Source organism: Gallinula chloropus (assembly GCF_964237585.1).
Source record: "Gallinula chloropus genome assembly, chromosome: 4".
NCBI lineage: Eukaryota > Metazoa > Chordata > Aves > Gruiformes > Rallidae > Gallinula > Gallinula chloropus.
Window position 1 is genome coordinate 24,334,948 of NC_140088.1, and position 21,023 is coordinate 24,355,970.

Consider the following 21,023-nt stretch of genomic DNA (forward strand, 5'->3'; position numbering starts at 1 on the left):
ACGGCGCCTCCCGGCAACAGCCGCTGCCGCCAAGCCGCGCCGCGCCGGGGCTGCAGGCGCGCTGTGCCTGCCGGGCACGCAGCGCGCCCCTGCGGCTCCTCGCAGGGCGCGGGCCCAGCCTGGCGGCGGCGCGGCTGGCGGCTCCCGGCCCCGCCCCTGCTGCCGCCGCCTACACGGTCCCGGCCCCGCCGCCCGACGTCACGCAAGCCCCTCGCCCTGTGGCGGAACTGTCGTCACGGCTGGGCGGAAGCGGGTGTCGCTGCCGGAGGTGGAGTGCAGTAGCCGCTTCCTGTTTTTATATAGGGGCGGCCGGGCCGGGCCGGGCCGGTGGGTGCTGTGTGGCGGCGGCGGTTGGGCGGAGCAGAGCCAGCCGCCATGGCGGTCTCGGAGAGCCAGCTGAAGAAAATGCTGGTGAAGGTAATGGCGCGGCCGGGGGCACCGAGATCCCCTTCTCCTCGCCGGCTTGGCGGGGCAGCTGTGGGCGGCCTCGGGGCTGAGACGGCAGCGATCGCAGCGAGGGGGCTGAAGAGAGGGGAGCGGCCGCCCGTCCGCCGCCTGGTGCGGGCCGCCGGCAGCGCTCGCTGTCTGGCGCGGGCTAGTGGCGGAGTGGGGCCCCCGCGTTTCCTTCGGCCTCGGTGCTGCTCCCCGGGAGTGGTCGGTCCCTTCTCCTTCGCAGTCACGGACTGTTTGTTGGTAGCCTGCGGCTGTGTCCCGGGCCGGCAGCCTGCTGCAGGTCGGGTGAAGCGGTGACGGAAGGGCTGTGTCGGGCCACCTGAGCACCGTAAACTGAGTTAGTTTGTAGAGGGAAGTACGGGCCACCAAAACCTGCAAGATTTTGTTGCTTGTGCTGCTATGAAACTTTAGGTTTGGGTCAGGGTATTGCTGAAGGGAAACCGTTTGCCCAGCTGAGGCTGTCATGCATGGAAGCGGCTCAGAGCTGCAGCGGGGGTTGTTGGGTTGCACAGCCTCATTTGCATTCACTGATTACATGAAGGCAAGTTCAACTTCACTGACTGGGAGAAGGGTGGGTTTTTTAAACATCCTTGTTTGAGGAAACAAGAAAGATTCTTGGAAGGTAAATCATTAATCACTGAATTGTACAGAACCATGCATAGTTGTGCCACTTTCCAGGTGAAAACCAGGCTTTGTCCAGCAGCTCTGAATCAAAAGCCAGATGGCTAAATCCTGTGGGGAAGGTTATGTTTTTGTTGGGGGTGATTTATTTAACAACATTTAATCATCATAATTTCACCGTTTTGAAGTGCAATACGGTAAGCTAGGGTCTGATCAAAACTGAAGAAACATTCAGTTATTAAATAGTCTTACACCTGTATGGAATCAAGCAAGTTTTTTTTATCAGTTTGTAAATGAGTGCTAAATATTAACTTAGTGGTGGCAAATGAGATTCTGTATCTATTTCTGTACATCTGTCTTTCCTAAATTAATTACTGGCATGCCACACAAGGGGCAGAATTTAAGGTAGTCCTGTGTCCTCTCCCTGCCTCCTTACTGGTTTATTTTATACCCCCAATGCCATCTCGCTTTCTTTAGATAAGTTCAGAGTGCAGTGTACTTGATAGTTGATGAAAAATGCAGTGACTATTTCACTACTTTATATTTACTTTTCAAAACCAGTTTCATTTTCTGTTCTACAAAGGGAACCTAATAATAGTATTTCACATACTGAAGGATTCAATATGTGAGATAACAAAAGACTTGGGCCCTACTTGGGATGAACGTAAGCACTTTATTTAACTTCAGGTAAATACTTGCAGTCTGATCTCAAAAAGTTTAATCTTTCTGTGATCTGCTCTTTATACTTAAAATGAGGAGGATGCATCTGCCATCTGAGAATGGAGGATAAAAAAAATAGAAATTAAGAATTCCAATCCATAGCTCTATTACCTTTGTAAAAGTCACTATGATCTTCTCTTTCCTGAGGAGTCTTTAACATTTGTTGTAAATGCTCAACTCCTAACTGTATGAACACAGGAAATTCCTCAGAATGGAAAACAGAAATGAGCACAGAGGAGGGTATACTTTATACTGTAAATAGCAATTTAAAAAAATAGAAAATACATCATTCTCATTAGGAAAAACGTCTTAAACTTAATATGCAGAACTTCAGTCTTTTGTAGTTATGTGTATCCAAGTATTCTAATCAATAGCTGTTGTTGCACTTAATTTTGTTTGTGACAGCAGCTGGAATCTTACAAGCTTATCTTTACTAAGTAGTCATTTATTGCTCTGTAAAAACTATCTGCAACAATCCTCTTAAAACTAAGAGATGTGAAAGTATTTTTTAATTTTTAGGTGCTGGACCTAATTTTTAAAAGCACCTCAGATAACCAAATTTAAGTTTTACTAAGTCTGCACCACTGTGTAGCAGGCTCCCTGTATGTCTGCTGAACAGGCAGGTGGTGTTTATCTATTCCTTGGCTAAACTGACTTTAGTGCCGAAAGTGGAGTTAAATCCTGATTCCTTGTTCTTGTTAGGAGCTTCTGTTAGCTAGTTCCTTTTTTGGATACTGATTTTGCCAGTCATCTTAAGTCTATATCCTCAGCTGTAAGGTAGGTTCCTATTAGAAGACCCTCACTCTTATTTTTCAGAGTAGCTGATGGCATGCTCATTCCTGCTGTAGTAACACATCCATTGATGTGGGTGTGTACTGCTGTCTTAGCCAGAACTTCACAGGCCTCTGTCTCCATGCTCCAGCAATGCCTGTTACCTCTTTCTTGCTCCTGCTAGGTGTTGGAGGAGGACAGAGGAATGTACTCAAATGCTAGCAAAGTTGTCTCTCCTCTGATAAGACCCTTTTGCACTCTCCCAATCCTGCACCCATTTTCCAGCAGAGTCTGTGATGCTTTGCTGCAGCCTTACCATCAAAACAGCATCCAGGGGTTGCCCTGACCCTCTCACCCAGTTTACCTTTATGCTGGTGACTCCATGCACACGCAGGCATCCATACTGGAGGGGTTGATTTTTCTTCCCCCATAGGCCAGTGTTTTGCAGACTGACCATATGACTGCTTTAACCTTGGTGATGCTGGGAAATTATAGCATCCCCCAAAGTGCAGGTGTTTTTCATAGGCTGGGGTGGCATTATGAGAAGCAGCATGATGTGGTGTTCTCTGCTCATTAAATAAGAATTATTGTGCCCAGGAGTAGCATCCTTGTCAATCTCTGTAGATAACAGGAACAGTAATTGGTTTCTGAGCATCACAGCGCATGAGTGTTTGTTGGAGTCAGGGTGACCTTTATCTGTGGCACCATACTTTGCTCTTGGACAATGTCAGAATCAATTTGTTCAGATGTTAATGTGTGTGCCTTGGGTGCCAGACATTTTATAGTGTTGGACCATTTGGCTCCTACCATGGTTGAATGAAAGGATGCTATTTATGTTCCTTAACACATCTGAATATTTAATTATATAATTACTTTTTAAAAAAATTTATTGCAATGAAAACATTGTTAAGAGATGTTGTTAGCTTTTGTTTTAATGGTAGCTATCATAAGGAAAGGCTAGAAGGTTAAAAAACTGTACTGTGTGGTGAACTAGCTCTCCATTCCCCAAAGTATCTTTGTTGTCTGGATTATGGTTCTGAGAATACAGATTTTCACAGTCCTACAGATCCTCCATGCTGTGAGTTACTCTGTGCTCCTGGTAAAAGGAAGGGGCTGAAACCATTGTGGTTCTTGGTAGTATTGTGCCTTGAAATGTTCACTCTCTAGTTGATAACATACATGAAAATACTGATTGATAAATACAGCAATGTTTTGAAAAGTGCTGTGAAAGAAGACATCAGCTTTTAGATAACTCTGTATTGCAATGTTCAAACTATCACTGTTTATTTGGAGATGCATTTTTAAGATCAACATCTCTCTCAGTTACTGTTGGTAGAACATGAATGAAAATGCAATAGCTTTCCCCAGATCACTTGATGCATAGACCCTTATTTAAGACTAGAAGCATCTTAACACCTTCTTAAAGTTTGGCAGGTTGCATAGGCATTGTCCAGTGAAGTAATGTGGAGAAATAAACTTTTATTCCTGGATGGAGAAGAGTTTCTGTATGTTGATGTAAGGTCTCAGAAATGCAAGTACACTGAACATATATTCTCTAAAGTTACTCTTTTCTCTTTTGTTTTCCAGTATAAGTACAGAGACCTGACTGTACAGGAGACGACCAGTGTTATTACACAGTACAAGGACCTCAAACCTGTCATGGATTCATATGGTTAGTCTGTGCATGAGAGAGTTTTGGTTACCGAGTTGTTGATGATTTAGATGTATTTTGGAGTTTTTGTGGGGAAAAGGGGATTAAAGCTAGAAATGATAATGTGAGTTTCTCATCTTGATCTTTGGCATTAATACTTCCTTAGAAACAGTTATTTTCTAAAATAACTTTTCTATATTGCTGAGTCTATCTAACATGCTAAGAAGTGTTTTATTTCTCAGAGCTTAACTTCTAGTTAATTGCTCAGGTGGCATACAGCTGGTTGGTGTCCCAAGATTGCTGGTATCTTACAAATTCAGCTTTGCTGTCATTTAATGTCGGAGTTCTATTTAGAAAAAACTGTAAATCAGTTCACAAATCCTTCATTAAAAGCAATTTTGGCAGTGCTGAAGAGTATGAAGAAAACAGTCCCATATAAGAAAATGGGTATGAGAGGTTTTGTAAATTAATAATGACGGTCACTGTTTGTTAGATACTTTAAAGGCTCTGACTAAATTTGAGTGTGTTAAATGAACATGACTTCTAGGATCAGCACCAGAGGCCGAGGGCATGGTTTCACAGCAAGCACGGTTGCTAAGGTCATCCTCCTTCTGATCACCTCTGTTTTAACTGTCACCTGTGGGATTCCTCTGTGAGCTAATTTATCTGACGCATCATCAGAGACTTACAGGCTTCTGCTTTATAAATTCTAAATCTGGATTGAGAGGTGTTAAGAATGTCAAGTAGAAGATAACTTAGTTTTAACTTCAATAGCTGCAAGCCAGCAGCTGTCAATGGAAATAAAAATTCATGCAGTGACTGGAGAGTTAAAAACAATAGTGAAAGTACTGTGGTTGGAATAACAAGGTTTTGCATAACAAAAGCGATCAGGATCCTAGATAGCTTTGAGCTGTGGCAAAAAGCCTGTTTGTATTACCTAACTCTAAGCTGCCTCCAAAACACAGGACCACTTCCAGATAATTAATACTATATGGAGCCAAGAAATAGGCAGCAAGGTGGTGGTTTTATTGCTGTAGACATAATTTTCAAGTGTATATTAATAATTAAATATATACCCCCATTTAAGTCCCAACATGTTCTATAGCCTTTGCAGAACATTAGGGCCAAAAGAATTGTACACAATAAGCTGCATTGGAAGTATGACTAGAAACTGTAAAGGCTTTATTATCAGAAGCTGATTTATCTAGCCAGTAATAATATATTGGAGTAAAAGAATGGGAAAAGTAAATACAACAATTCAGTCAATTGAGGTCAGTGTTCCTATGCAGTTTGTGAACTAAGACTGAGATTGTGGCAGTGAGTCAAGTGCTACACATTTCTTCGTCTTCAGTATATTATTGTTTCACTGATTAAATAATAAATGCCTGTGGCCTGGTAATTTTCAGTATGCTTGCTGATCTCCTAGACAAGGCTGCCCAAAGCCCCATCCAGCCTGGCCTTGAACACTGCCAGGGAGGGGGCAGCCACAGCTTCTCTGAGCAGCCTGTGCCAGGGCCTCACCACCCTCATAGAGACGAATTTCTTCCTAATATCTAAATCTGCCCTCCCGCAGTTTAAAGCCATGACCCCCTTATCCTGCCAGTACATGTCCTTGTAAACCGTCCCTGTACAGGGGTGCTAGTGCTAATAAATAGATGGGGTATAATCTGAACAGAGATTAATACAGCAAATATGCTTGTTTTAAAAATACTTTTTGTTCCCTTTCAGTTTTTAACGATGGCTCATCGAGAGAGTTGATGAGCCTCAGTGGAACCATTCCTGTGCCTTACAGAGGTATGCATTTATTATCACCACCTTTTTTTCCCAAATTATATGACAAACTATTTAGAATTGTCCTGGTTCAACTTCACTACTTTGGTGATGACTATTTTCTAAAAATCCTGTACTCATCCAAAGTACAGTGCTTTAAAGAAATTATTCTGTGGTTTTGCTGTGAAATAAAATTTGAAGTTTAGCATTGCTGCTTCTCAATTGAATGAGTGTTGCAGACAATTTACTGCTGCAGCTAATGATAATTCAGATGAGAGTCTGAATGGTAGGAGTTGGAAGGGACCTCTAGGAGATCTAGTCCATTCTTCTGTGCTAAAGCAGGATCATCTAGAGAAAGTTGCACATGATCATGGCCAGGCAGGTTTTGAGTAACTCCAGAGAAGGAGACTTCACAGCCTCTCTGGGCAGCCTGTCCCAGTGCTCTCATAATAAAGAAGCTTTTCCATGTGTTGAGAAGGGACTTCCTGTGTCCAGTTTGTGCCTTTTGCCACATGCCTTTTGGATACCTATAAGCGTTGATAAGATCCCTTCTCAGTCTTTGTTCTGGGAAGCCCAGAAATAGACACAGTAGTCCAGATGTGGCCCCACTGGGGCGAGTAGAGGGGATAGACAACCTCTCTTGACTTGCTGGCTATGCTGCTCTTAATGTACTCCAGGATACCATTGGCCACAAGGGCACATTGCTGGCTCATAGAGAGCTGCTTCCTATCAGGTCAGCCCCTAAAATATGCTGATGCTTGGGATTATTCCTTCCTAGGTGGAGGAATGTTACATTGTAGAACAAGCAAGATAATAGTATATTAATATTAGTGATAGATTATAATTGTAAATCCAATTTAAATTGTTCTGAAAAAATGTTGAGTTCATAGCCATATTGTGAGCGCTTTGTTCAGTGTTACTAGTGGGCTTTGGCTTCTAAGTCTGTGCAGTTGAAGTTACTGGGCTTAGGAGGTTTTTATAAATCTGATTGGTTGGAATAACTTTTTAAATATTTCCAAATATCTTTCCTAGGTACCATATACAATATTCCGATTTGCTTGTGGCTGCTGGACACCTATCCCTTCAACCCCCCAATTTGTTTTGTTAAACCCACTAGCTCTATGACAATAAAAACTGGGAAGCATGTAGATGCAAATGGAAAGATATACCTTCCTTATCTGCATGAGTGGAAATACGTAAGTATAGAGCATTTGAAATCCTCAAATTGCTCAGTTCTGAATTATTTTAGATATTTGTACAACAAAAATCACAATCCTTTTTATTTGAGATCCTAAACAGTATTTTTTAAAAATGAAAGCAACTGCTGCTTGCTTAAAGTTCAGGATGTTGCATTCTGTTGCCTGGTTAGTTACAGGTTGTCTGATTAAACAGTGTAGCATAGGCATCCTTCCCTGGCGGGACATGGATGTGAAGATCTCTGAGATAAGATTATTCATGGAAGGGAAATTACAAATTCTGTGAAAAATCTCTGGGCTGAAATTAATCTCTGTGGTTAGAACGGATGTGTATGAGCCCTTGGACTTCTCTGTGTAGACGCTGCTGGAGCTTCACGTCTGTCGATCTACTTGCTTTACCACTGGCTGAAGGCCTGGAGCACTGCAGGCATCAGAGTAGTTGTCACCAAAGCGTGGACTTGTTAATAAGTTCACCTGTGCTGATTGGGCTGGAAGGATGGTGCAAGGAGTGATTAACAGGAAAAGTTCTGTTAGTAATTCAGCTCTGAATAATAGTGGAAATATACTAATAGTGGAAAATGACTGCCCAGGCCAGGGTGTAGGTCTTGCAGAAAGAGGAGGATCATCTGAGATACAGGTGATACAGAATTCATTCAGTTTAAGAGGTTGGTAAAAATAAGTGGATTATAGAACTAAGATAATTTGGAAATAGGATATTGAATCTGGTTCTGCATTCATGATACTTGTCCTTACTTTGGCAAAATTAAATCATGCCTGTGTTAATTGTAGTTACAAACTGCAAAGCCTAGTTTAGCTATATTTAAAGGAGGTTTGTGCCGCTCCTTAGTGGGTTGGAATATTATTTTCCTTGTGAGCCATTCTGAACCCGAGTGAAAGCTATATGCTGTATGAAATTGAAATGTCTGAAAACTTAGTGGTCTGTAATTTTTTTCATGTTGCAGAGTGGCTGGAAGTTTTTTAAAATAACTGCAGAGTCATCTTCAGTCATTTATTGCCCTGCAGTTGATATGGAACCATGCATTACCGGGTTTATTCTGAGTGTAAACACCACCATAGCTGTATTTTGCTATACTATTTTGAATACTGGCTGCCTGGGCTTGGTATCTGTAAAGGAAGCCAGAAAGAAAGTTATATATGCATAGAAATATATGTAAAAACATATATTTAAAAAGCAGAAATAAAAGGATGGCTTTTGAGACTTGATGGAACAGTATCATTTTGTTGTTACAGTCAGCTAACCTGTCAGTGAGCAAAATCAACAACTTGTAATTTGCTTACTCTCCCAGCCCCAGTCAGACTTGCTAGAACTGATTCAGGTCATGATTGTTGTGTTTGCTGAGGAGCCTCCAGTCTTTTCTCGGCCTACTGCGTCATCAAGCTACCCCCCATACCAGGCAACAGGCCCACCAACTAGTAAGTGGTCATGGCTGCTAATTTCTACAAATATTCATATCAGTATTCCAAAGTGATTGTTGCTCTGCATAGTTTGTCAACAGATGACGTCTTCTGGTCCAGAATGACTTTCTGTATTGCTGGCTAATGATTTGCCTGTGCTCTACTTTTTTTGAACTGTGTTGGAAGAATGCAGGTTTTTTAGGCTTTGGGAGGGTGGGGAAGAATTAAGCTAAACACACATGATGCTCTCAAAATAACCAGTAATCTGTCGACACTCATAGATATCCTGAGAAAGAGATTAAGATAACTGTCATTGTATCTTATTTTCTTTTATTCAGATGATACAAGTCCATCTGTTGTTTCCTGTAGCCATTATTTCATAAGCACAAGCATACTGCTTGTGTTTCCTATGCCCACGCTCCTGTTTTTGTGTGGGTCTTATTTATTTACTTTTAATAATTGCTGGCAGAATATGAAAAAAATCTCTGTCTCTGATTTTTCATTCTTCTCTATTGATTTGGTATTTTGACTAGGTACCCATTTGTATTTTCTTGCAAAAAAGTCTCAAGACTTTAGGTGGGTGGGAGAGAAAGAGGAAGTGGGAAACAGAAAATCCTAGAAATTCTTCCAAGAGAGGATTCAACATAGGATGAGGGGAGGAAAAAGCAAACACACACTCCCTCAGGGAAAAAAAAACAAAACAACAAACCAACACACACCCCCCCTTACCTCTCCCCCCCCCCCCCCAAAAAAAAACCAAAACAACCCACAAACAAAAACCCCCCCCAAAAAACAAACCCCAGTCGAGTAGACCTACTCAAGCCAAAGACTCAGGCAGGAGGGGAGCAGTGAGAGTACATTAGGTGAAGATAGTTTACCGATATCTAACAGTTCCACATTAATTTAATGGTGAAGTAGAAGTATTGGGGATTTTATGTTTTTGCTGTATTTCTATGGCTGTGTCTGTTTTCCACTGAAATGCAGCTCTTATCAGATCATAGTGGTCCATCTGAAAAGCTGAAGTTCTGTTCACTACAGTCTCCAGCAGAAATCGTCTGTAACAAGGTCTTAGGTTTGTAACACATGTGAAAAGGGGTCGGAGATATAAATGGGGCCATTAGGGAGAGCTGGCTAGAGGTGTTGGGGACCTTTCAGCTTGTCCAGTGCTGCTCTCTACCTGTAAAAGCACTACATGATTCTGCTGTCTTGATTTCCCAGGAACAGCAGGTGTCAGTACAAGTACAGTTTAGTAGAGACTGTGACCTGTATTGTCCTTTAAGGAAGGACTATCTGTTGAAACACTCTTGATTTATTCTCCTTGTCACCTCCACTTCAGTGGAAATGTTTCAGGATTTTCATGCCATTAATAGCTACTTAGTGTTAGTAGTTTACTCATTTTTTCCTTGTTATACAGATGCTTGGATCTGTTTTTTTATAAGCTTTAGGTACGCTATTTAAGAAGAAATTAAGCCCTTTTTTAAAAATGGAATAATTTGAAACCATTAAAGGATGAAAAAGCCCAAAACAACTATTTGATGTAATGTTCCTAAACTTGCTAGAAATGTGGAATAAACATATTTAAAACATAGTTTTTGTAATAGAATTACCAGATTTCCAAGAAGAAACTTAAAATTTGTAAGACAGCTAAAGCCTTAGACATTAATATTTGCTGATGATTTTTTTTTAAATATAACTTCCTTAATAGCAGAAATTACAAGGTAAGACCATGGTTAGATTCTTACGCAGCTAATCAGCTGTTGTGAAGTCTAGCTACTCTGAAGGTACAGAAATTAAACACTCTTGAGTAGAAAAAAGTGGTTACATTGGTTAAGCCTATTTTCTTTTCTCAACTATTATATGAAAAATGTAAACAGCTCTTCAGGTGTGTTACCTTTAATAACATGCTTTTTTTTTTTTCCTGAGTTCCTTAGCTGCAGATACTAGTTATGTATCGGCATTTGATTTAATACAGCTGCTCGTTATACATTTCTGAATCAATATCTGTTTCGGTGCATGCCAGGGTTACTTCAGTGATGAGGAAAAAAAATACCTGGTGAAAGGTGCTCTAGCTAGTTAGTTGTTCTGAGGAATGTGTAATGGATTCATTTACAGTTCTCCTATGCTTCCTCCAAACAAAATACTCTGACAATATTTGAACTACAGTTGTTAGGTAGATAATCTTCAGAAGTACAAAATTTGTTGGCTTTTTGTGAAAGTGTGCTTGGATACACAAAGGACATTCTAACTGGGCAGTACATGGAGGGAAGGTCGGCTGCAGATAAGCCCTTTACGTGTTTGGAGGGAAAGCAGCTGCCTTGGTCAGTTGGCACATAGCTCACAACAAACATCTGCATGTGTCCCTCTTGCCAAGCTGCACAAGGGCAGCCTGGGACTGTTCTGAGGAGTGATGGTGTGAGAGTATGCAGGGTGCGTGTTTTTGACGGGTTTTGGCCATAGAATGACTTCTGTGTTCTATGTGTTTCATTGTGGTATACTGTATTTATTGCTGAATAATATTTTGAAAAGCATCTTACTGCATCTTAATATGCATCTTCTCGATCTATATTAAACTTCAGAAAAGTAAAAATATAAAAAATCATCACTCTTTTTTTTTTTTTTTAAAGCTTCCTACGTGCCAGGCATTCCAGGTGGAATACCTGCCTATCCACCAGGAAGCACTGCAAACCCGAGGTAAGAACCCCGTTACACCATCATCATTTACATAATAGTTTCACTTAATAGTGTCTAGCATTAGTTGTATTTTCTTATGGTGTATTTGCAATGTAGTTATCCATGTTAGCAGTTTTCTTCAAAAATGAGGACTGATTTTTTTGTCAATAGCCAAAAGAAAGTTTGAGAGGGGTTTAGCTTGCTTAGTGTTGCTTGCTTTCAATCCAGTATACTGGAGCGATAGACATGCTGTGAAAATTATTACCTAACTCCCAGATTATCTTGTGTCACTCGTATGTGGGATTAGTTTTTATAAGGTTAATGTTTATGTGATACAGAAAGAAGTGTACCCCTACAAGTTGGAAGTTCTTTTTAGCATTGTTATTATTGTTTAGGGTAATAGCAACTCAAACATTGATCAGAACAGTTGCTGGATTAATACAAACTTTGACTGCAGTATTAATGTGGGCGTAATTCAGAACACTCTTAAGAGAATTTGAAGGACACAAAATTATTTTTAAAGTTTTTTATTAATATGATCCAACACTATTTATTTTAGCGTATTACAAAATAGTTGGGAATAAAGTTTCTCCAGAAGACTTACAGCTCAGTCCTAGCAAATATTAAGATGCTGACTGCTGCCTTCTCGTGTATACCTACATTTTTCACATCACAGTTCATTCTTTTCATTATTAATATCCTTATGCCCTGATTTTTGTTATGAGGAGTTGTTGTACTATAGAAAATTCTGATTAAAAAAAAAGAAAAGAAATTAAGCTGCTGTAAGCATTATCTGTAAGCATAAGTTATCTGGAGAGGCACAGAATATGCTTATTTCATGTTTTACCTGTTTTCTTGGACCATTTTGTTCACTTTGTAGCCATGGTTAAATACTCTATGCAAAGTACTGCATTTGTACTGACTGATGTGAGTCCTTGCTCCAGTTGGTAGTGAGTGCATTTTAGAAAGGTACTGAAGACTGTCATATGTCATCTCACGATTGTTTCAGTGAACAAACGAATACTTTTGCTTTCCTTCATCCTTCAGAGCAGGGCTTAGAATGTCTGAAGGAGGTTTACCCGCTTTTGCACAGTATTTTTAGGTTTACGCGAAGCAGTTCAGCAATCAGCTTATTAACTATTCTCATTTTAAAAGCTATTAAATTGAAACTTCTGTTTGTGAGTTTGTAGCTGGAATAATTTCTTTTGGGTAGTTTTTGGCTTTTGTATGGCAAGATGAAGAGGTTGAGGCGTATTTGGAAGGATTCAGGTGTCAGGCAATAACTAGATAGGGTTTCAGGTAAAATGGTACCTTCTTAAATCATACCCAAAATACGAGTTGTGGAAGATGTTAATGTGAACAGGAAAAGAGAAAAAGTATAACTTTGGCCTGCCATTTAAACATTTTATTATGTAAAATAATAACGTATATGGGGATGGTATTTTACAAACAGTTACATAACATTAGTATATCTTTTTTTGTCAAACAGCTACCCAAACTATCCTTTTCCGGGCAGTGTTCCATTTCCAGCAACCACTAGTGTTCAGTACTACCCTTCTCAGCCTCCTGTGACTACTGTTGGTGAGTAGCTTTGAAAGGATTTCTCTGAAGGGAAGCTTCCCTTGAAACTGACATGTAAAGAAAGAAAATGGGAAAAGGCATGTATTGTTCCAATCTGACCTTCCAGAGTAATGATCTTCAATTTTAAAAGTTACTCAAAGAATAAAATACATTTTATATCCTCTGCCTTAAATTTTACTCAGTCAGGAACATGATAAATTCCTAGTTTTGTACAATGCATCGTGTGTGTTCTGTGAGTATTTTGAAGAACATTGCATGTAACTACCTTCAGGGGTTTTTTTTTCTCACCCTGTAACTGTAGGAGACATTTGATTGTTGCTCTGTTCATGGTTGTGGTTTATAAAAATGCTTCTGTCCTCACTTAATCATCTGCTGGATGTGCTTGCTTTATACTTCCTTTACTCCGGAAATCATAGCTATCTAAAGCAGAGGTTTCCAATGCGTTTGAAATGAGCTTCATTTTTACTGAGTTTCTTCTCCAGCCTTTTCACTGTTGCTTCCTAACAGTCCCCTCTTGTTACTGCATCCTTTCCTTCAGCAGCAAGATGTAGGGTATGAATGTGTATCACCTGGACTGCTGTTCCATGCCCTCTGCAGGCAAAATACACTAGCTTAGTTTCCACTCTGCACCTCACTTTAGTGTGTACGCAGCACATTGGGAAACAGTGCTAAATGGCATCTAGTTAAGCATGAAATCACTGCAGTAAGTTCCCCTTGAATGGTAGTCTTTTAGGAGCAGTTACATGGTAAGGATGTAGACTCTTTTGTGACCTTGTTCAGGGTATCAATCATTTGTCACCTCTACTTGTTCTCAGTGTTGGGGAGCTGTACTTGGGTCCTGGAGAATTAATGGTCTCCACTAGATCTTCTGTTGGGAGGTGATAAGAACCTTCCTAGGGAACATTGGTTTTCTGCAGTGTCTTTCTCAAACAGATCGTGTTGCTTGTATGTAATAAAGAGTTAATTTAAATTATAGATATGTTCTATTTAGTTTCTTTTGATTATTTTCATCCCCAGTGAAGATGAACAGAGGTAGAATATCTGCCAAATATTGTGGAAGGCTATTTGAGTCCTGAGTTAAATCATCTGATCTGATGTAGCTATGCCAGATTTTGTAGTGGCAATTTAACATCAGACTGAATCGTTTGATGGTCCCACACCTGTTAGATGTGGTTTCTCTCTTCTGCTAAATGAAATGCAAACATTTCAATTTACAGTACTGTTTGGTTTTTTACAGTACAGTGTTAGGGTTTTTTTTTCCCTCAACTTAAAGTGTTTGTTTCCTATACAGAATGTTTGGCTATGATTTATTGTGATAGTTTATTTAGGAGCATATCGGGTGCTACAACTTTAGGCTTTTGAGTGGGTGGTGCAGTGTTTTCTGTAGTGAGCTTAGTTTGAATTGAATGAAAGTACTTGTTCAGAGCAGCTTAAGTTTTTAGTAATTGCTGGTTTTTTTCAAATAGTCCTTCAAGGTGTTTCTTTCTGCTCAGTCGTCTGCCATTCGTTACCTTTCTGGTGCAGTTACTGGTTTGATGATTCTGTAAGGTCACTGCTGAAACCAGACTCTGCCTGGTAAAGGTTAAGGGTTTCAGTGCTCTCTGGATTCAATGGCTGCATGCCATAAAATCTGCCCCAAGCTGCGCTAATTATGGAAGTGACAGAAAATGTTACGGGTTCATGCTCTTTAAGCAGATATATCAAATCTAATTGAACTGTATTAAAATGATCCTCTTTGCTATCTGTTCACCTCTGTGTGAACCTTCATTGTGTTAGTTATATTGTCATCTTATTTTTTAGCTCTGCCCTCCTTTGCATGTGAGCCTTGCATAACCTCTCCCAGAGTGAGGGGCGGGGGGGAGGGTGTGGGTGGAAGTTTTCAGTTAAATTTTATTGGTCTAAAATGTGAGAGGCACAACCATGGGGAAACTGCGACACTCCGGGTTTTGTCACAGAAGGATTGTTGAAGGGGGTTGTGACAAATACAGATACACTTCTACAACCAGTAGCCACTTTGTGTTCTCCAGAGCAATCTGAGTTTCCTGATCTGCAGATAGGCAGCACTTCCCACGGCAGACATAAAGCATTTACCTTTCTGTTTACAAAGGAGTTAGTGGCAGACTCTTGAAATGAGGTAATCTCATTGAAAGACTGATAATGGAAAAGCAATAGTAATAGGCTTAAATGTGAGAGAAAGCTGCTAGTGCTTCAAAGGGAGAGTGACTAAAGAAATACACTAGAGAATTTGTTTTCTTCTATAATTTTTCTAATAAAATAATTACTATGAGATTCTGGGCATGATGGCCCAAGTGAAACTGGCAAATGATTATACCTGCAATCAAATTGTATGTCATCAACTTTGTCTGACACTTATGTAAAATAGCTAAACTAGCTTTTGTTAGCATCAGATTATATAACTTATTCCACAGAGTGCCTCTATGCTTGACTAATACTTTTTATTCAACTAACATTAAAGGAGTTAGTTTTATCCAGCAAGAATTTTTACAGATTGTTCATGGGTACCATTACCTAATTTTACAAACCATGCTCCCCCCACCCTGCTCTAATTACAGTACCATGCTGCAGAAGTTTAAAAGAAGAAATGGTATGGCCAATCTAACACTGAAGGTGTACCTAAAAGACTGACATCTGAATTTTAGTCTACTAGAACGTATTTATAAACCATATGCTAATACAATGGATTAACATTTCTCACTCTCCTCTGTAATCTTTTAATAAATGTTGTTCGTTAAAGTAAGATTACCTCAACAGCAAGTGTTCTATATTAATGCTGATTGTTTTACTGCCCTCCCATACCTGCCATAGGATGGTTGATTGATAATAATTGTGAAACCAACTGGAAAGACTAGATCATATTGTAGCTTTTTAATAACTTGATACTGCCCAGTAATTTGTCATTTAAACAGACCCTGCTGTTAGATCTCCATAAATATAAAAGGGCAGCAGTTAAATCTTCACTGAAATTATCTTTGTTAGCTTAGCGTTCATCTATTTTTATTCATCTTAAACAACAAAGCAGTAATTGGCAAGCCTCAGGAGTACACATAGGCAAATTCCCTCTCTCAAGCCAGCCATTGCATTAAATGTGTTCGAATACATCTATCCATTAATTCCTATAGACTTTACCAGGAAGTTATTCCTCTCTTAAAGACTAAATTTGTAGGCTTCAGGGGAAATGGCCAGCCCATTTTTAAACTAAAAGATGACTGTGGATATGGGAATAGTGAAGTGAGTGAATGAATGAATGAATGCACAATCTCAGATTCACCTGGGTACATCATAATGTGTTTTGTCTGACTCTGGTCTCTTCACTGCTTCTGGAAATTATTATGGAAAACAGTGTCTCTTACTGCCTGATATTGCTAAAGTGCATACAGTGAGTTGGACACTGTTTTCCCAGACTGGTTTTACACTGAAGCCAGTGCAGAGCAGAGTTAATTCTATGCTTGTGAATTTTGTGCAGGACCCAGTCGAGACGGCACGATCAGTGAGGACACAATTCGAGCTTCCCTGATTTCAGCGGTCAGCGATAAGCTCAGGTGGCGGATGAAAGAAGAAATGGACCGTGCGCAGGCTGAGCTCAACGCCTTGAAACGGACAGAAGAGGACCTGAAGAAAGGACACCAGAAACTGGAAGAGATGGTAACTCGCCTGGACCAAGAAGTGGTAAGCTGAGATGAAACACTGCTCTCTGTGTTTCTAGTAGTGAACAAAAGCACATAAATTGTTAATAAGCACGATAGAAATACCAAAGCTTCAGCAGCGTTGATTTTTAAATATATATTCCCTCCGAACTGAGGTGCATGTGTTTGGACTGAAGCAAGTTAGAAATAGCAGTGACCGTAAGATGTTTTGCCCTGCTTGTCATTGTTCAGTAATAGAGGAATGTTATTTTTCCTGTCCTCCCAGTGAAGGATGCCAGTGCTGTGAGATTATTTCACAGTGGTGTCTCAGTTTCTGGATAATAACGTGTAACAGCAGCACGGGAGAACACTTCAGTGTTTTAATGCAGAGACACTGATTTTAGTCACAGCTTCCTTGTGTAACCTGGAGACTTTTCCTTTCCCAGTCAAGAGTTTCTCCTACTCAGTGTGCTCAGAAATTCCTGCAGTTTTACATTAAGGCCTGAATTCATCTGCTTAGTCCATCTCCTCCTTGCATCACTGCTTGGGAGTAAGATTTTTGGGATTCATGAGCAGTTTCTGAAACCACCAGAGGATGTGGGATACCATTATGTCACTGTACGTGGCTCTATGGTGTGCCCATTTTAAATGTGTGGAATTCTAGTCTTTCCTGTGTTGGAAAGAAAGGACATCATATAGAACTGCAGGTGTTTGGTGCAAAGGCAAGAATGATGATCCAGCATTTCAGATAGCTTCCATATAAAACAAGACTAAGCAAGCTACAACTTCAGTCTGTAAAAAGAAACTGTGGAGACAGAGTAGAAAATTATGATAGCCTGCACAGCTTTGAGAGGGATGAGGAAAACCACAGTGGTGTACAGTCTCTTCCAGTGTTTTAGCTGTGGAACATCAGAAGTATCAGGAGGAAAATTCAGAAGTAGCAAAAGGGGGTACACCTCATACAGGCACAGTTAAAAAATAGCTTCTGTTAGTGGGTAAAGACAGCATATTTTCTTTCCTGTCAAGATAGTTCAGTGTTTTATTGATGCTCAGCAAACTTGTATAGGAACTTACTCCAAAAGGCACGTTTCCAAAAAAATAATTATTTTGGCTTTGCTTTTGTTATCTTTAGTTAAAATCGTTATTTTTCCATATGTGGCACCTTCAAAGTACTTAAAGACTGTAGAGAAGACATGCTAACAGTTACAAATCAGTAATAGATTGACATGATCTAAAACAGCCTTTACTTTTTTAAAATTAAAGAATCTGAAACGTATAGGTTGGTAGCTCTTTCTTTTATCAAAATCATAACAGAGTTGAGTAGAGAAGTGAAGAATCAACTGCCATGTCTAAAAATCCTTCATCAAGACGACAACCAGCTCTTGAGACCTAACAGATAAACAAACGTCTTAATTGTTTTCAGGCTGAAGTTGACAAAAACATTGAACTTCTCAAGAAGAAGGATGAGGAGCTCAGTTCTGCCTTAGAGAAAATGGAAAGTCAGTCAGAAAATAATGACATAGATGAAGTTATTATTCCTACGGCACCACTGTACAAGCAGATCCTGAACTTATATGCTGAGGAAAATGCAATTGAAGACACCATCTTCTATCTGGGGGAAGCATTGAGACGTGGAGTGATAGATCTAGATGTCTTTTTAAAGGTAGGTTTCTTGGGATGTTTTGAACACATGCATTTTAAATGTGTTAAAATACTCTGAACGCTTTTGTTCAGCTTCTTAATATTAGTGGTTTTGTCACTGAAGAGGATCCTGTAAAAACATGAAATCTAAGTTTTAAAAGATGAAGTTCAGAATTAAGATAAAAGAGCATTTTTAAAAGCATTATAGACACAAAGCCATTTGTCATTAGATGGGTGCAACAGTGTCAATGTAAGCTTTCCTGTGGGTTTGCATTCTTATTCTGGGGAAACATTTCCTAGGCTGAACTGAGTATTCAGACAGCTTTTCACTTGCATTCTACAGATGCTTCTGCTGAGGTAGCCAGTGGAGTGTTAGAAATGGGGGGGGCAACAGCTAGTTTTGCATCTCTAGCAAGCATCTTTGTCCTGCCAAGCTAACCTGATCACCCTCTGTGACAAGGTGACAAGGTGGCTTAGTGGATGAGGGAAAGGCAGTGGATATTGTGTACCTTGACTTCAGCAAAGCCTTTGACACTGTTTCTCACAGCATTCTGCTTGAGAAACTGGCAGCCACTGGCCTGGACAGGTGCACCCTCTGCTGGGTAAAAAAACTGGCTGGATGGACGGGCCCAAAGGGTGGTGGTGAATGGAGCAAAACCCAGCTGGAGGCCGGTCACACGTGGTGCTCCCCAGGGCTCAGTCCTGGGTCCAGTTCTGTTCAATATCTTTATCAGTGACCTGGATGAATGTCCCCTCAGGAAGTTTGCAGATGACACTAAACTAGGAGGAAGTGTTGATCTGCCTGAGGGTAGGGAGGCTCTTCAGAGGGTTCCGGACAGGCTGGACGGATGGGCTGAGACAAGTGGGATGAGGTTCAACAAGGTTGAGTGTAAAGTGCTGCACATGGGACATAACAACCCCATGCAGTGCTACAGGCTTGGGGGAGACTGGCTGGGGAGCTGTCAGGCAGAGAAGGACCTGGGGGCGTTGGTTGACTGCAGGATGAATATGAGCCAGCAGTGTGCCCAGGTGGCCAAGAAGGCCAATGGCATCCTGGCTTGTATCAGAAACAGTGTGGCCAGTAGGTCTAGGGAGGTGATTGTGCCCCTGTACTCAGCATTGGTGAGGCCACACCTTGAGTACTGCGTGCAGTTTTGAGCCCCTCACTACAAGAAAGACATGGAGGCCCTGGAGTGTGTCCAGAGAAGGGCAACCAGGCTGGTGAAGGCACTGGAGAGCACACCTTAGAAGGAGTGGCTGAGGGAGCTGGGATTGTTTAGCCTGAAGAAGAGGAGGCTGAGGGGGGACCTTATCACTGCCTACAATTACCTGAAAGGAGGTTGTAGAGAGATGGGTGTTGGTCTCTTTGCCCAAATAACAGGGGATAGGACAGGGGGGAATGGACTCAAGCTGTGCCAGGGCAGGTTCAGATTAGACATTAGGAAGAAAATTTTTCACCCAAAAGGGTTAGAGACATTGAAACAGGCTTCCCAGGGAGGTGGCTGAGTCCCCAACCCTGGATGTATTTAAAAGATGGGTAGATGAGGTGCTAAGGGATATGGTTTAGCAGATGACCAGTATGGTTGGACTCGATCATCTCAAAGGTCTTTTCCAACCTTGTGATTCTGTGATGTTAGACAATTTATGCCCTTTGCTGTCCTTAATGCTGAAAGTTTTCATAATGTCTGAACTAAAAACTTTCCTTTGTTTTGAACTTATGTGCATGGTCATGGCACATGAAATAAAACCAGATCTGTTATTTTGAAAACATTAAAAACACCTTTTAACATGGAATAAAGCTACACAAAATGTATATGCCAGCGTAATTTAGCTGTTGGATCTGCAAAGATTAGTGTGCAGCAGTGCTATTAGTCTGTACTGGGACCACTGGATAACAAGAGTTACCAGTCTGTCCTCTTTCTGACAGCTGAGGTTTCCACAGGTCAACAGTTAAACCTTGCTTTTAACATCCAGCGTACAATGCACTGTGTAGGGACCTATTAGTTCCTTCTTACGTAGCTTCCTAGTTGTGTTACCAGAACTGTTCTCTGCCCATGGGAAGTGCCTTAGTCTGACTTCACCTTGGAGCACATAATACTGCTTTTCTCTTGGATTAAAATGTGTGCTGAGCTAATAACTAAAATCACAACAATGTACTATAGTGATTGCATTTGGTGCCCATCTGCAAGTCATTTGAAGCCAATAAAATGCCATTTAGGAGACTAATGCATTTAGAATTTCCAAAAAAGCTAAATTCCTGTTTGGATCATGGAATGTGTCACACTTTGACAATTTGTGTTGCACTGTAATTGAAATGATATCAAAACTTTCCCAATAGCCAGCTGTTCTTGTCTTTTCTTTCTGCAGCATGTTCGTCTCCTGTCTCGCAAGCAGTTCCAGCTGAGGGCACTAATGCAGAAAGCAAGGAAGACTGCTGGACTCAGTGATCTCTATTGAATTCCCAGACCTTCCCTGGGAAGTTAGATTTCCTTATGAAGCAGACACACTCTTGGTATTTCTCTTAATCAGTAGGTGCCCAGAATAAGTTATTACATTATTCAAGTGTAAGATATTTTGAATCAATAATATATTTTCTTTTTGGTAAAGACTAGCTTTTATTAATGCACTTTCTATCCCTGTAATCTTCGTGCTGGTGGACTTAACGCTGAATAAAACCTGTTGCATATTTTCTTCCTCTACAGAACTGTGTATGATGTGGTTTGTTTACAAACAGTCCTGGCTTACACAGTGTCAGCTTAAGCATACTTTCACTTTACTTCTCAGATTTGGAAGACATTTCAGCATCCTGCACTGGAAAAATTCACATTTCAGTGTAACTTCTTGTTGTGATTAGTGAAAGCTGAAACCAACATTCCAATGCCCTGCTGT

At 40.6% G+C, this 21,023-nt stretch overlaps 1 protein-coding gene across 1 annotated transcript; it reads left to right on the forward strand.

Annotated features, from left to right (window-relative positions):
• Positions 1-314: 314 nt before the first annotated feature.
• On the forward strand, positions 315-20,838 carry TSG101 (tumor susceptibility 101). Its single transcript, XM_084263103.1, has 10 exons — positions 315-417; positions 4,153-4,237; positions 5,945-6,010; positions 7,019-7,182; positions 8,490-8,616; positions 11,223-11,289; positions 12,758-12,849; positions 16,334-16,536; positions 17,917-18,156; positions 20,502-20,838. Exons 1-10 carry the CDS (start codon positions 376-378, stop codon positions 20,589-20,591), a joined length of 1,176 nt encoding a protein of 391 aa, XP_084119229.1. The 5' UTR covers positions 315-375; the 3' UTR covers positions 20,592-20,838.
• The last annotated feature ends 185 nt before the right edge of the window (positions 20,839-21,023 follow it).

Excerpts from the sequence above, each read along its gene's own strand:
- TSG101 (XM_084263103.1), top strand. The coding sequence starts at position 376 with ATGGCGGTCTCGGAGAGCCAGCTGAAGAAAATGCTGGTGAAG. Across the intron at positions 8,617-11,222 it reads GGCAACAGGCCCACCAACTA|CTTCCTACGTGCCAGGCATT; the intron begins GTAAGTGGTCAT and ends TTTTTTTTAAAG. Across the intron at positions 18,157-20,501 it reads ATCTAGATGTCTTTTTAAAG|CATGTTCGTCTCCTGTCTCG; the intron begins GTAGGTTTCTTG and ends TTCTTTCTGCAG.